This window comes from Lates calcarifer, linkage group LG8, assembly GCF_001640805.2.
Source record: "Lates calcarifer isolate ASB-BC8 linkage group LG8, TLL_Latcal_v3, whole genome shotgun sequence".
Lineage (NCBI taxonomy): Eukaryota > Metazoa > Chordata > Actinopteri > Centropomidae > Lates > Lates calcarifer.
Window position 1 is genome coordinate 18,949,915 of NC_066840.1, and position 14,780 is coordinate 18,964,694.

General features: G+C 39.5%; 1 protein-coding gene across 1 annotated transcript in view; it reads right to left on the minus strand.

Moving 5' to 3' along the window:
* The window catches only part of slit3 (slit homolog 3 (Drosophila)), a 269,236-nt gene that overhangs the window by 31,850 nt on the left and 222,606 nt on the right, over positions 1-14,780 (minus strand). Inside the window, 6 exon segments of the mRNA XM_051072519.1 lie at positions 2,273-2,344; positions 4,812-4,883; positions 5,031-5,099; positions 7,134-7,266; positions 10,718-10,881; positions 13,545-13,688. Coding sequence (XP_050928476.1) covers positions 2,273-2,344; positions 4,812-4,883; positions 5,031-5,099; positions 7,134-7,266; positions 10,718-10,881; positions 13,545-13,688 — 654 coding nt within the window.

Here is a 14,780-nt window from a genome sequence, read left to right on the forward strand (position 1 = left end):
TAGATCAAAACCTTGAAGCTGCATTTGAGGCCTGCACAAAGATGACAATGAATATCTAAACAATCCTACTGTATCATATCCATCATATTAGAGTTAAATGAAACTGACAGCCAAGCTGCCTAATACTCGATTTCCAGCAAACTAATACACCAGTCTAACCCTGACTTGCTGCATGCTAAATTATTTAAATCATTTGTGGTTCCTCAGCTGCAGACACACCATCATCCCCTTTTATAATGGAAAATAAATAAAATATTTATGAAAGAATAACACAAAATAAACAGAAAGCTTATTTTCATTGTTGGGCAATAAAGCTTGTCCTGGTCGCTGAATGGAATATAAACTGTCTCATATGTTCATGTTGCAGACTGCGGCATGTGTGTCTGTGTGTGTCTATGTGTGTCTATGTGTGTGCATGTGCACGTACATATTAAAAAAAAAAGAACCTATGTGTCACAGGGACAAACTGCAGGCTGTGATGTGTATCGGCATGACGATGTGCATTTTAGTTTTGTGCCTTTGGGTTTATGTGCATGTGTTACGTGTAGATGTGTGTGTTTGTGTGTCTGAAACTTTTGTCTCCAAGGGCTCCAGGACTGCAGAGTGTGTGTGTGTCCTTTGTGTCTCGCAATTTGAGTGTGTTGCCTGCTGGATATAAGTTCACATTCCATTAGAGCGCAGGGCTGTAGCAGGGGACAGCTATCAAACCACCACTATTGGAAAAGTGTGTGTGTGTGTGCGCATAATTCAGTGTGTGCATGTTCAGGTCAGCGTGTGCCAGTGTGCGTAACTGTGCATGCAAGTACACATGTGCACATATTTGTGTATATGTGTCTTGTCTCTTCTCACAAGTTTGTGCTTGTGTGTGTGTGCGCTTAATGTCTTTACGTGCTTGTGTGCATCTGTGTGTGTGTTTGTGCATCTATGTATGGTGGTCTAACAGCCCCCGCGCAAGGCTGGCCCAGAGGGGGTTGTGGGTAATGAGGAAGTGACAGTGATGGCTGCCTGGCAACCAGTTGCTATGCGGGGGCAGAGAAGGAACAGTCCCCACGGCAACATCAACTAAAATGAAAGGAAGAAAGGAAGGAAGGATAAAAAAAAAAAAAAAGCGATCACTAAACTTCTGCAAGGTGAAAGCCTCATAAGAGATACAGTCAATATTTAGAGAAAAGGCCAGAAACAAAGCTGACTTCTCTGAGGGTGAAACACTGACTTTTTCTTTCTGAACAAACTGAGGTGGCTAAAGTTCAGGTAGAAATGTCTACAGAGATTAATACAAAGTGCAGGAATCATATTTCTAATCATTATGTCATGGTAGAGTTCTTAGTTGAAAGTTACTTCCACAAAATTTGACATTTAACAATATATCACTTTATTAATTTTGAGATATTAATATAATTTACAAGACCATTGACCTTAGCAGTGCATGAGAAGCCATGTCTTTTTTTCTGATATAAACATCACTTAGACCTTACTTATCCTCTTCAATATGCAAGTGAGAACATAAGCATAGAAGAGATGTCATGTCTGAAAAGACACAATGTTGCTGATTTGTGTATCTGTGTATCTATCTGCAGGGCAATGTACCAACATATATAAGTGGGAAAACAGGTTTTCTTTTAATATGGGTGAACTGACCTTTTAAGTGTACGAGCCAAAAATGATCTCAGTCATAAACTCACCTAATGTAGCAAGCTATCACTGTTAAATTGACAAGGATAAACCACCATTAAATGTATGTACTGTATCGCATACACAGTATGTGTATGTTCATGTTTGTGTGTGTTGAGCTGCTTGTACGTGTGAGAAGATGGTCAGACAGCAATATTCACATGCGTTTTGTGTGTGCGTGCGTGTGGGTTTGTGAGACAGAGGGTGGACAACCAGATGGATGACTGAGAGAAACAGAGGCTGAAGGTCGATTCATCAAACACAACACTGGGCGGAGAGAGAGAAAAAGAGGAGAGGATGGATGGAGGAGAGAGAGGGAGAGACAGAGAGAAGGGACACAAGGGGAGAGAGGGGCCAGAGCGTGCAGACGGAGAGGGAGTGTTAAAGAGGAGATGAGAGATTGTCACTTTTATCTCTTTTAGTACCCTGAAACAACAAATGATTGGGTGGCTGTGGCTCATTTTGTGACTGGGTCTTAACATGGCACTTGGTCTGACACCAGGGGAATGATTAAACTTTGATTTAACTCAGTACTATAACTAGCAAAAGGGAATGTTGAATATTGAATCCACTGCGGCACTTGATGAAGCTTGCTACTCACAGCAGGCGAAGTGACTTGAGCCCGTCGAAGGCATGGACCGGGATGCAGCGAATCTGGTTATAACTCAGGATGCTGGAAGACAGAGGACATTAACAAGGTCACAAGACATAGTTTCTGACTCAGGATATTTCTCTTGGATGTATTCATTTCAGTTTCTTTCCTCTTGTCCTTTAGAATTCATCCCTGAATACATAAAAATTAATGTAGAGGGACTGAGGGGATAAAGAGACAAAGAAGAGGGAAGACATGAGAGGTGACACAGCAGACTTGGTTTTATAATAACTCAGCACACAGAACCTGTAGCCACTGTAGGCTAAACAAGAGGAAATTAAAAAGGGGGCCACACATTTAATAAAGTAGAAAAAATTAGGTAGAGGTAAAAAAAAAAAAAAAAAAAAAAAACTGCCAGAGGCAAATCAGACGTGTTTAAAATGTCAAACTCCAACACCACAGTTAATCCTCTTTTAAAGTGCTAATGAACCAAAAATGAATGAAAGGGAAGGAGATAAAAAAAAAAAAAAATAGGGACAAAATTCTGATCATGGTCAAATGAGATGGAACTGGTAGTTTCAGAGTGTTATCATTCTTTTAACATAATTTAGCATGGAGCCTGATAATGATCCTGGTGTAAAAGAATGACTGTTTCTGCCTGATATGTATCTCAATTCATACAACACTAGTATGTAGTGTCAAAAGTTAACACTATTCATATATTCTTTTTTTTTAACACTGTACATAGTTACTGCCATATTAACACTGTAGAGGATGTAAAATTGAACTCAATATTTAACTCTTTGCAGAGTTGGTCTGTATTTTAAAAACACATCCAGAAATCCAGAACCTTCTTGCTGTGAGGCGACAGTGCTAACCACTGCACTACCGTGCAGACCAAGTGCATGAACTTCCATGAATAATCTCAAAACATGCTGTTAATGTGTCCTCGCCTTGAAAATAAAAGTGTTACCTCACTGTTCCCTTGCCGTAAGGGACCTGTGGGCTGCTAACTGCTATTTTCCCCATGAGCAAAATGTTACTGGATCCATTAATTCACTTAGCAACACATGTGATACAGGGTTCAGTTAACTAGGCAGTACCATAGACTGTATGGGCAGTACATGGCGATTTGATTAGCTAACGCTACGTGAGCAACTGGGATATTTAGCATAAACTATCAGCTAAAATAAATAGTACTGGGTAGGTAATTTAAGATTAGATGTACACACATCAAAGCTCCTGGTCACAATTGGAGTGTTGTCTGGTCACGTCCAGTTAAAAATAAAGACAATAGCTGGCTGGTCTCCTGCGTCCATGCTGGAAAAAACAGACACGTTGGACCTCTGGCAATAACAGTGGCTACCTAGTGAAATCAACTCTGTAGAGCTGTTAGCAGAGTATGTCATTTAACTCTCTGAATCAACACTGACACTGTCTGAGGAATAACTATCTTGTAGTTGAATTAGACTTTAACAAGAGTTGAAATTACTCAATATTTTTACTTTCAACTCTAACACTGAAAATCTAACACTTTTGATTTTGCTGTGTAGAGCATTGGTTCTCCGCAGGTTTGGCTCAAGACACTCTACATAATCATAACTACTGATTATCAAGAGGCCTTAAGGTGTCTCAGAGGAAAGAGGGAAAACCCCAACTCTTTCAGACATCCAACTTCAGGTTAACAACTGGCATAAGAGACAGAGAAAGAAGCCTTACAGCCGATACATCAACAGATTATCCGAAAGACTGGAAAATCCAATGTGGAAAGTGAAAGGTGAAATATTCTCCTCTACCTCTTCAGCTCTTGGCAAGGTGCGCTTTACAAGACATTTAACACAGAAAGTGTTCCAGTGATGCTATCTGAGGGCTAACAGTAGAAGTCTGTGGTTGCACTGGGAAGCTCCCAGGCGTGAATCAGTGCAACTGTATGAAATATGAAACAAGGAGTTGCTGGAAAAGAGCAAATATGCAGAGTTGACTCTCCCTGGACACAAAAAAACAGTAAGTTGATGTAAAATCCGTGTAATACATTAGATAAGCTAAAAGCAGAAAGAAAGACGCAAACTAATAACTACTTAGGAGAAAGGAATTTGCATGTTGGATAGTATGGCAGTAACGACAGACAGGGTTACAAAGGTGAAGGAAATTATAATTCAACAAGTTCACTGAGTGAGTGGTGAGGTAGTGAAAAAAACAACCTGAGAGCTTTTAGGAAGGAATAAGTAGGTAGGAAAACAATATACTACATGTGTGTGACGAAAGATATGATACAAGGAGAGCTTGAAATGAGACAGAGGAGAGGAGATGAGTGAAGACATATTTTGGGTGAAAGGAGGACAGAAGTGGAAAAGCGTGAAAGAGAAATCTAAGAGACAGAGGAAAGAAGAGGGCCGAGACAGAGAATTAATCAAAGTTAAGAGAGGAAAACACTGATCTACCTAGAAGTTTTTAACTTGACATATGGACACACAACTCATGTTTGACATCGAGAAATGAAAGGGGTGTGAAAGCATGAATAGGTGTGTGCGTTTCGATAGTAACTTACAGTGTGGCTAGTTGAGTCATATTGTTGAAGGTGTATGGGGCCAATGTGCTGATGCTGTTGTTGCTCAGGTCCCTTTGTAGATACAAACACACAGTAAATGCACACAGACAAAGACACACATACAGTGCATACTGCATACATGCATAATTAGGTTTCTAAACTGTCTGCACAAGAATTTGGCATGCGTATTCTGCTCAAGGTTATGTGAGTAGTACATACACCAGTGACAGCTGCTTCAGGGATGCCAGCTCCTTGGGCACAGATGTCAGCATATTACCCTCCAGGTAACTGCAAAGGAAAGGCGCATAGTTAATGTAGTATGCATTACATAAACATATGTCTATAGGGGTGAATAAATAGCAATATAGCTCATAAAAGTTTTGGTTTTGCAACTTCTGTCACACTAAAGAGAGCAGAATATGGAGTACAGTGAAAAAGAGGTGAGAGGAGGGCGTGGGTTTCGGCTTGTTGGTGTGACGAGGAACGAGGTGCAGTATCTCAAATCTACCTTTACATTGCATATTTACATTCACAAAGAAAGTGGTAATATTTTTTACTAAATAGTTCCACATTTTGGGAGGTACTCAGATTTTCCAGAGAGCAGTTCCATGCTGAACACACAGACGTGAGAGTGGTATCATTCTTCTCATCTACCTCTTGGCAAAAAAGTGCAGAACTAATCCCAAAATGAAGAACTAGTCCTTTAAACAAAGAGGGAAACTAATCGTTGTTAAAAGATTTCATTTTGCTTTTACCAGTTTCACCTATTTCTAGCAGAAATAAAGTAAAATGTTCTTTTAATCTTTTTCACATTGATGTCATCTCAAGTACACTGATGCATAGGTACGATTCTAGCAACTACAGTATGTTTTCTGCTCACTGTGGAAGATTATCTGAATTGACCAGACAGCCAATCATGATGGGACATGATTAGGCAAGATTACAAGTGTTGGAGCATAAATCTGCAGCACTAAGCAGGAGGAGCATACAAAATACACAATTTTTATCTACTTCTCCTTATCTGCTCTTTTTGAGTATGTGGGAAACAAGTCAACAAACATATATACACTCAAGCACACACTCATTTTATGATCCGCTGGTCTCTGTTCCTCTCTCTCTCTCAGGTCATAAGTAGGTCATGTGGACAGTATGATGGAGTGTCTTCTTCAGCCTGATCAATACCTAATCACTGCTATTGACCCTGCAGAGCAGGCCTATTTCACAGCTTAGAGGGTTTTCTGTGTTTGTGAGTAATAATTCACCTTTCCTACGAGAGATTTTGTTCCTACTTTTTTCTAAATTCCTTAATCTCGATTAACATTGTTTTAGACTTGTTTTAACCCTCATCAATTGAAACAATTACTATCATTATAGACATTTCCTTTATTGGCCTTTTACTTCATCACAAAGATTTCTACTAGCTTGAAATTAATGACGAAGACAAAACAGTTCACAAGTTGTACTATACAGGGTAATCATAAGCCAAATGAATTATTACTATTAATAATAACTGTGTTAAGTAATTAGAAATACAAGCATATTTAGTTTTTTTGTCAGCGTCTCTCTGATCTATCAATCTAAAAAAGGACATCACATTATTGTGCTAGGCAAAAGTCTGAAAAACCTTCACTGCTTTGGCAAAGCTTTTAAACATGAAAAGTGGACCTTGGCCTCTTTAGAGGTATCTTTGGCATTGCAACATTGGAAAATTAATATTTTTTTGAAAGCAATTTAAAAAATATTTTTTAGGGAAGTAACTCAAGGACACTTTCTGGTATCCCCCTCAGCTGTCGGTAACTGTTCTGGCAGCCTCTCTGTCTCTCTCTGTTTGGCAATACAGCATGTTAGACGGTATCTGACTGTGTGTTGTACATAAATATCTGTGGTGATTCATAGATTCGTGACACAAACGTCCAAACAAACACATAAAGGCAGAAGTACCTGCAGCAGTCACTTGGACATAAACGCATCAAGTCACACAGGAAAAACAAGAGAGAGGGAGTTATGTGTGTGTGTGTGTGTACCCACTTAATGCTTTGTTAGTTCCTGAAGCAGCAGAGGGTAAACTGCTGCATCAATATTGCACTGCAGCAATGTGTGACTGTGTGTGGGTTTATGTGTGTGTGTTTGTGACTTTGCATGTTTTCAGAGAGTAAGCATTGACAAAAATGCCCATTTTTGTTTGTGTGCATGTACATGTCTGCTGTTACGTTCATCTGTTTTTTGTGTGTCTGTGTATTTGAACAAGTAGATCCTTGTATTTGAGCTCATCTATGTGTGTGTGTATGTGTGTGTGTATGTGTGCGTGCACGCGTGACTCACAGCTCAGTCGTGTCCTTGGGAATGCCCTTGGGCAGAGAGTGCAGCCCTCTGTTGCTGCATCGCACCACGCCGTCTGAGCACGTGCAGACGTCAGGACAACCAGACGCAGGAAGACAACCATTATCCTCAGCACCTGGAGAGAGAGGGAAAAGAGAGAACAACAGAGAGAGGGATATTAGAGAGAGACAAAGAGAAAGAGGGAGAGGTAGAAGAGAGAGAGGGACAAAGACAAGGACAGCGAAATTCAAAAATGGACAAAGACGAAAGAGAGAAATACAGCAACAGATAGAGGAGAAAGGGAGAAGCAAACAGTACAGACAGGAAGAAATACACAGGTTAAGAGAAGCAAGGGAAAAAGGAGAGAAAGAGAAGAGCACAGAGAGATGAAGAGATAGACAGATATAAGAACTAAACTGTAAGTGTGGCACTTGATCAATTCCACTCAACTCTGGACTCAGCACTTTTTACAACTAATTTATCATCTATATCAAATGACCAGAGGCTGTTAAAATCAGCTGCACTTGTGTTTCAACATCTGGCTCCAGACCTGCAGGCAGGTCACAGTAATATTAAAACGCCTTAGATGACTCTGGAGAAATACTGAACAGATGTTTATAGGATGGCCTGTAACAAGTTCGAAAACTAATGTAAATACAGCAACAAAATAAAAGTTGCAACATCCTGCAGTTGTCTGTCAGTATACTACCTGCATTGCTTTGTCATACCAAAATGTGACAATTTTTTTTATTATAGATTGAGGAAACTGCTAAATTTATTTTTTTTTACCCTGTTTCTTTTCATCTTTAGACTGACAGATTTAGTCTCATTGTGAAAAAAACAAAACAGTTCAGGCTATGCAGCTATGTTCCACACACATGCACATAGGCACACAGACACATGGTAGGGACAAAAAAAAACAACTGAGTGACTGTAATCATTCTAACACTCAGAGATAAGAAGGATCAGAGATCTCGAACGTTGTTCTTGGCTTGACACTGCTTCCATTTCCTTGACTGACAGACAAACTCACACACGCAGCTTTAATCTAGCACTGCAGTATGTAAATAGTTGAACTGTGGTCCCAAATGTAAAACATGTTGAGTTAAAACCATAATGAGGGATAATGAGGAGTGGACCCTAAGCCAATAATAACACAACTGCAATCTGAGAGTGTGTGTGTGTAGAGAAAGAAAGAAGATTAGGAAAGAGAAAGTCAAAGTTTATACTCATGTATGTTCATACTTGCTGTTTTTGCCTTTATTCCAATGTGCCACCATGAGCCGCAGTGATATACTTAAATGTGTTAAAGTATAGGTGTATGTAATATGCTGAGTTTGTTGCACATTTAGTATATTAAATATCTATCTCCCCCCATCCGATGGCCATTCTCTCATTGCCTTTGTAGTTTTCTAATTGTTCTGATGTCTAAATGTCGAGTAAATGGGCGCTTACATGCCCGTGTGTAGAGCGGTGTGTGCAAATGTATATGTGCGTGTCTTATGTGATGTGTGTACCCAGCGAATCTACAGGGATGTGTAGCCGTGGGCTGACTCACTCTACAGTTGGCTGATTGAACTAACATCTAAATGTGTGCTAAATATCTTCTCACAAATTCAATTAACTTTACCTTTCCCCTGGCTGCCTCTGGACAACTTAACAGTCATTTTACTCAACTATAAATAGACCGGACATGGGGACCTTGGTCGTATGTGTGTGTGTGTGTGTGTGTTTCTGTGCTTTTATTCTTTTGAGAACCAGTTTGAGATTTACACCTTCAGAGTATGGACATTTTAGCTTCGCCAAGGGGTTATGTTGCCCCTGTTTGGTAGTTAGTTTGTGCGATTGTCAGCAGGATATCCTCAAACCTTTTTGAACTGATGGGCCATCAGCCAAAGAACTACTAGTTTCATGTTGGTAATGATCTAGATCTTTAACTTCCATCATCAAACCATTACTCTATGTGAACTTAACAAGATAAAAAGAATCTATATAATTTTTTTTCAAGGTTAAAAGCCTATTAACATACATTTTACACAAAGGATTTTCTACAGTGTAGGTCTGTATGACAGTTCCCCAGACTCTCTGCATGTTGTATTATGTGAAATAAGATTAGAGTTGAGATCAGCATAAAGTTAAAATTAGACATTCGATGTAACCATTGTAAAGCCCATGTCAGGATACAAATGCCAGGCCTCGAGTGTGGTATTAACCATATGAATTTATGTTTGTGCAGCTGAATGAGTTTGATGGTAGATTTGTGTTCGCCTGTTTGTGTGTGTGCGTGCAGGATGCAAGAATAAATATTAAGATCTGATACCATCTTAGAGTTTCCTTTCTTGAGCCAACCCAGCTAACTACTTTCCAAACTCATTTTCAGTAAATGGTTGCAGCACAGCTACAGGAAATTAGAAAAGTGTAATGAATTCAAAGAAACTCAGGAGGGAGAGAGAGGGAGATCGAAAAGAGTTTAAAGTGTAACGCTATAAAGACAGAAAAAAAAGAAAAAAGAAAGAGGGATGTAATCGACAGGAAAGCCAGACCACACTTTGCCTATGGCGTCAAACTTTGGCGGCCAAGCCGATGGCCTAAGTCGCTATAGGGAGGCATCGTCGTGGTAACAGCAACGTCACTGTAGAAACCACAAGCTGATGTCATCTAAAGCTGCTGTTTGCCAGTGGTTAGTGATTATTCTGTCCTCACAATACCCGGCTGAACGTGTGTGTGTGTGTGTATGTGTGTGTGTGTATCTGCTGGCTTAAGACATGGGATACTGGAAGTTTCTGCAGTGACTATCTGGAGGGATTGTTACACAAAAAGACAAGAATCTGAATTGAAGATATGTCCTTGGGCCAAATACAAACCAAAAGCCTGATGTAGCTGAGGATGTTACAAGATTTCACTGAGATATCACTAAAATCGCTCTGAGAACAATTGATTTTCCTTATTTTTTGGAGAAGAATTAAAGTAGGAATGAAGTCTTAGTCTTAGGACAGTCATTGTAACTTATACTGGGAAAAACCCTTATCTAACAATGTAGCTGTAACAGTATCAAGAGTTGTCTTTGTTGTTCATCACCTACTAATGCTGCACTGCAGCAGGAATAACTTATTTTTTCTGGTAATGTCTTATTTTCCTTTCTCCAATGAACAAGGTTTATGTCTCACAAAGGACTTTATTCAGAGTTACTGTATGTTGGGCATTATCACCAAACATAAAATAACCTTGGCTGAGGAAATTTTCTTGAAAAATGGAGAATGCATTCAGTAATTGGGATGAGTAAACATGACACAGGGACACACTTAATTTACCTTTCAGTCACTTGACTCACGCTCTTATCGGTGCAGGACACATTGCTGCTGACTGACACATGTCATTTGTTTCAGGTTTCAGGCTGTGACCAATTTTGGTTTCCTGACACTCCAGTGTCATTTCAAACACATATGGGATGTGAAGCAACATTCTGTGTAACTTGGTGGAATAATCCTGTACAATATCAAGTGTTGTCACTATTATTCCAAACTATGGAACTAGGAAGAACACAAATGATTAGCCTACCGTAAGAGAAGACAAATAGAGGGGCTCACCATCACATGTGAAGTCAGGGGTAGCCACATCCTGGATGGGGATCTCCTTCAGGAAGGCTGGCTTCTGACAGCGAGGGTTTCCACTGACCACCCGGGTCTTCTTCAGCCACTGACCCAGCCAGGCCAAGTGACAATCACACACATACGGGTTGGACAGGAGGTTACTATGAAAAATAAACAGGGACAGCAATAGAGAGAGAGAGAAGGGGGAAGGAAATCAGTGTAAACATGGTCAATGCAATATAAAAGAGATTGACACCAGTAGTGGCAGCTTCTTAAATAATAGCTGCAGCACATCCTTTTTTCTGCACAATATCATGAATTCATCATGGCAAAATGATGCACATTTGCTAAATGTTTTCCTTGAATTTTGCCTTCACAAAGAAAATATTGACGCATAAATTCAGAGTGAGCAGATATCATCAAGACAACCTGCACTCACTAAAGATTTACAGACTGGGACAGAAAATAAGACTGTGGCTTACAAAGCAGGTGCACAAAAACTGACATCAAACAAAGCAAAAGAGAGAGATTATTAGCTACTTATGCCAGAAATTTTAAGTGTGTGTGAGTGGCATTATTATTTACATGGTACGCTGTGTACAGCTACCCATAAGGTAAACTGTAGTTTTTTTGTCATTGTTATAAATATAAGAATAAATTTAGATGGAAGACAAAGAGCCAAGGGGAAGAGAGGGAAAGGGAACAAAAGACACACAAAGAGAAAAGGTTATCAGTTATTTTCATTCACTTTGTAAAGAACAGGAAGGAGAATGAAAAAGAAAAGGTGACTGAGTGAGAGAAAAGAAAAAGAGAAAAGGTTATCTGTTCATTTTTGATCACCTCTCATTGCATTTTGTTGCTTTTATGAAACTGCTCATGTAATATTTATGCTGAACCACATTATAACTGAATGCAGTGGTGGCATTAGCAACGCATACTAGAAAGGTGGCGCATTAAAGCTACTGTAGGCATCTTCACTTTTCTGGCACATCCAGGTGACAGCTGAGACATGAATTTGAGAATGTTTGAAATGAGTGATTTTGCAATGAGGCCTAGAAAAGTGTGTGTTCATCTTACATCTTGGTGGCAGCTGCACATATTGCTAAAGTTGGTTCAAAAATATGCAGCTTACTTAGATAAAGGTAATTTCACCTAAAATTCCTCCGTCAGCATAACAATTAATATATTACAAAGCAACATGCATCTCTTTAATGATGATGGGGTGCCTCCAAATTATGTCTAGAGATGTGTAAGTGGCACATTGCTTTACACCATGTTTACTGCTGAACTAGTAAACCTGAATGTTGCTGTATGTGCTACAATATTAATGGTGTGCTGTTACAGATAGGGACGAGTTATTTCCTCATTTCCTTGTAATGAATTGACCTTACTGCGTGGCTACCAGACCTAAGCTAAATCCCTTCTTTCCTTTGCAGCGTGTTAATCTTTTAATTAAATGGACAAACTCCATTGGGAAACAATGCACTAAAAATGGAGACAGATATTAGAAATTGTAGGACTGAGAGAGAGTGAGAAAGGAAGAGAGATGAGAAGAAAAACAGAGGAAAGATAAGAAAATGAACAGGGGAAGTGTTAAGAACAGAGGGTCTAGAAATAAAAACAATCCATCTTTCTTTCAGGCCAAACAGCAGGCAGGTGTTGCATACAAAATCAAGTGTTACTACAACGCCAATGAAAAACTGTTGCTGAAAAAAGAAAGGTGACAAATGATAGGGATGAGGGAATATTATATATTTCCATTTGTGTAGTGATAATCACCAATAGCCCCACTGAGCAATCCTGAGCTTATGCAACAGTGCATCCAACCAGTCCTCCACCTCTACTGTCCCCTTTTTCCCTCTCTCGTCCCCCACATTCCCTGCCAAAAGACTGAAGAAGGAACTTGAATCAAAGATGACAGGTACATAGCAGGACAGAGAGCAAGAACAAAAGGCAGAACAAGGGAAGGAAGCTTTTGAGGAAAGAAAGAAAGAGTAGAGAGGATGTGGTAAGAAAAAATATATAAAAATCAACCTGTAATGTTTTATTGAACTGATGAAATCTATTATTTACAGCCTTCACATCTAGGTGGTCAGAAGATTGAAGGAAAAAACACACATACATAGCCACTTCTCTCTTGGCTCCCTGACTCCCACTCTCTCCTTCCTAACAGTAATGTTATGTGGCAGGTTAAAGGTTGCCATTACTTTATGGCAGTTGTTTCTCTGCTTCTCTACACAGACTGAGCGCCAGTCAACATCTGCGAACAAATTTAAGTGTGTGCCCATCCAAACATACAGATACATTCACACACGTAACTTAAAAGAATAGGCCATCTAAGAACCCCTGTCTTCCTGATGCAGGTGTGTGCATCTTTGGGAAGATAAAAAACAAGCTTGCAGATGCTCTTGTGTGTGTCGATGTGTATGTGTGTTCGTGGGTGTGCAGATGCTGAGATATATTTAGCTTTGATAACAAATGTCCTGGGATCCAGACCAATCTAGTCGATAATGATGGAGAGCATCTGTGAGGAGAGAACAGTGTCCAGAGAGCAACATGTGTGCAAATGTGTGTGTGTGTGAGTATGTGCACGCATGTGTGTTGCAAGGTAGGTAACTCCTACAGAAAAAGAGGCAGAGGGAGAGAGAGAGATAAAGAAAGAAGCAGAGACAGAGGAGAGGGGAGATATGGCTGGATCTGAAGATAGGCCAAAAGAGATTGTGACACACAGAGAGATAGCAGGAATAATGGGATAGAAATGGAGAAAACAAAACAGGAAAATGTGCAACATAAAAAGCGAGAAAGGCCCAAGAATATGACTCACATGGTGGACAGGGAGTGCAGGGTGGAGAAGGCTCCTGGGGCAATGCTGGAAATCCTGTTGTCGTACAGCGACAGCAGACGCACAGAGCTCAAACCCGTAAATGTACTGTTGTCAATGCAGCTGATCTGGTTGCTCCGCAGCATTCTGGAAACACAAATACCAAATTTTTAGAGAATTAATACCTTAAAAGAATAGAGTCTGGACTTTAATACATAAATCTTTCTGCTCAAATATTTAAATAGTTTGTGAAAGCTTAAACATTGTACCAAATGAACCAAAAATTGATTTGGATTTAATTTTTCTTTTACTTGAGGGATGTTTTTTGACAGGCAGTCTTAGTCTATAACATAACCTATAATGACATGGACAAAAGATAAAACAGAAAGCAGGGGTAAATTCAAACCAGTCCCCATAAGACAACCATGACAGACTCTGTAATATGACATTAGCTTTTGACATTCAGTCATGTGGGACCAGGCTAACTGAGTTAGTTAGCATTAGCAATCTCTGGGATGGGCTAACCTAGTTAGCAAGGCTATTACTGGAGCAGGGAGCCTTTTAACATAATACAGAGACAGCCATGATACCATTAGAGAGTCATTAGCTGGCATATATTTATATACACACGATAGCATTAGCTAGTCATTACTGAGCATACACAGACAACATTAGCTCATGATTTTGTACACTATCCTGTAACCCATAATTGGACGCTAGCCTGTTTATGGTGGGTGTGCAAATTGGAGGAACAACAATATGCTGCCATTAGCCTTGATTTCAGGGTGAGGGAGTAAACAAACCTGCTTCTCTCTTTTCAGTCTGGAGAAGAAAAAGTTAATGAAGTCCACCATAAGTCAGATGCTAACGCGAGTCATAGTCTGCACAGCTAACAGTCACAACCATGAGAACATTTGGTGACCACTTGGCAGGGAAAAAAAACAGTAAACAGAACAACTGAAGTACAGTCAACAACATGCTTTGTTGGACAAATAACTTAAAAAGCCTTTATCCACATGGTAACATGAAGAACAAGAGTGACCCTGTAAAACACTGGTATATAGTCACTATATGATGTTCTTGTTTTGTTTTTGTTTTTTTGTTATGTAGCCATGTGAATATAGGTTTATATAATTTACTGTTTTAGACATTTATCCACTTGTGCATCAGGAGTACTTTCTCTGAATTTTATATAGCTGTTTTTGTTGTGGGAAAATGTAAGTTTTTACATATTTTAAG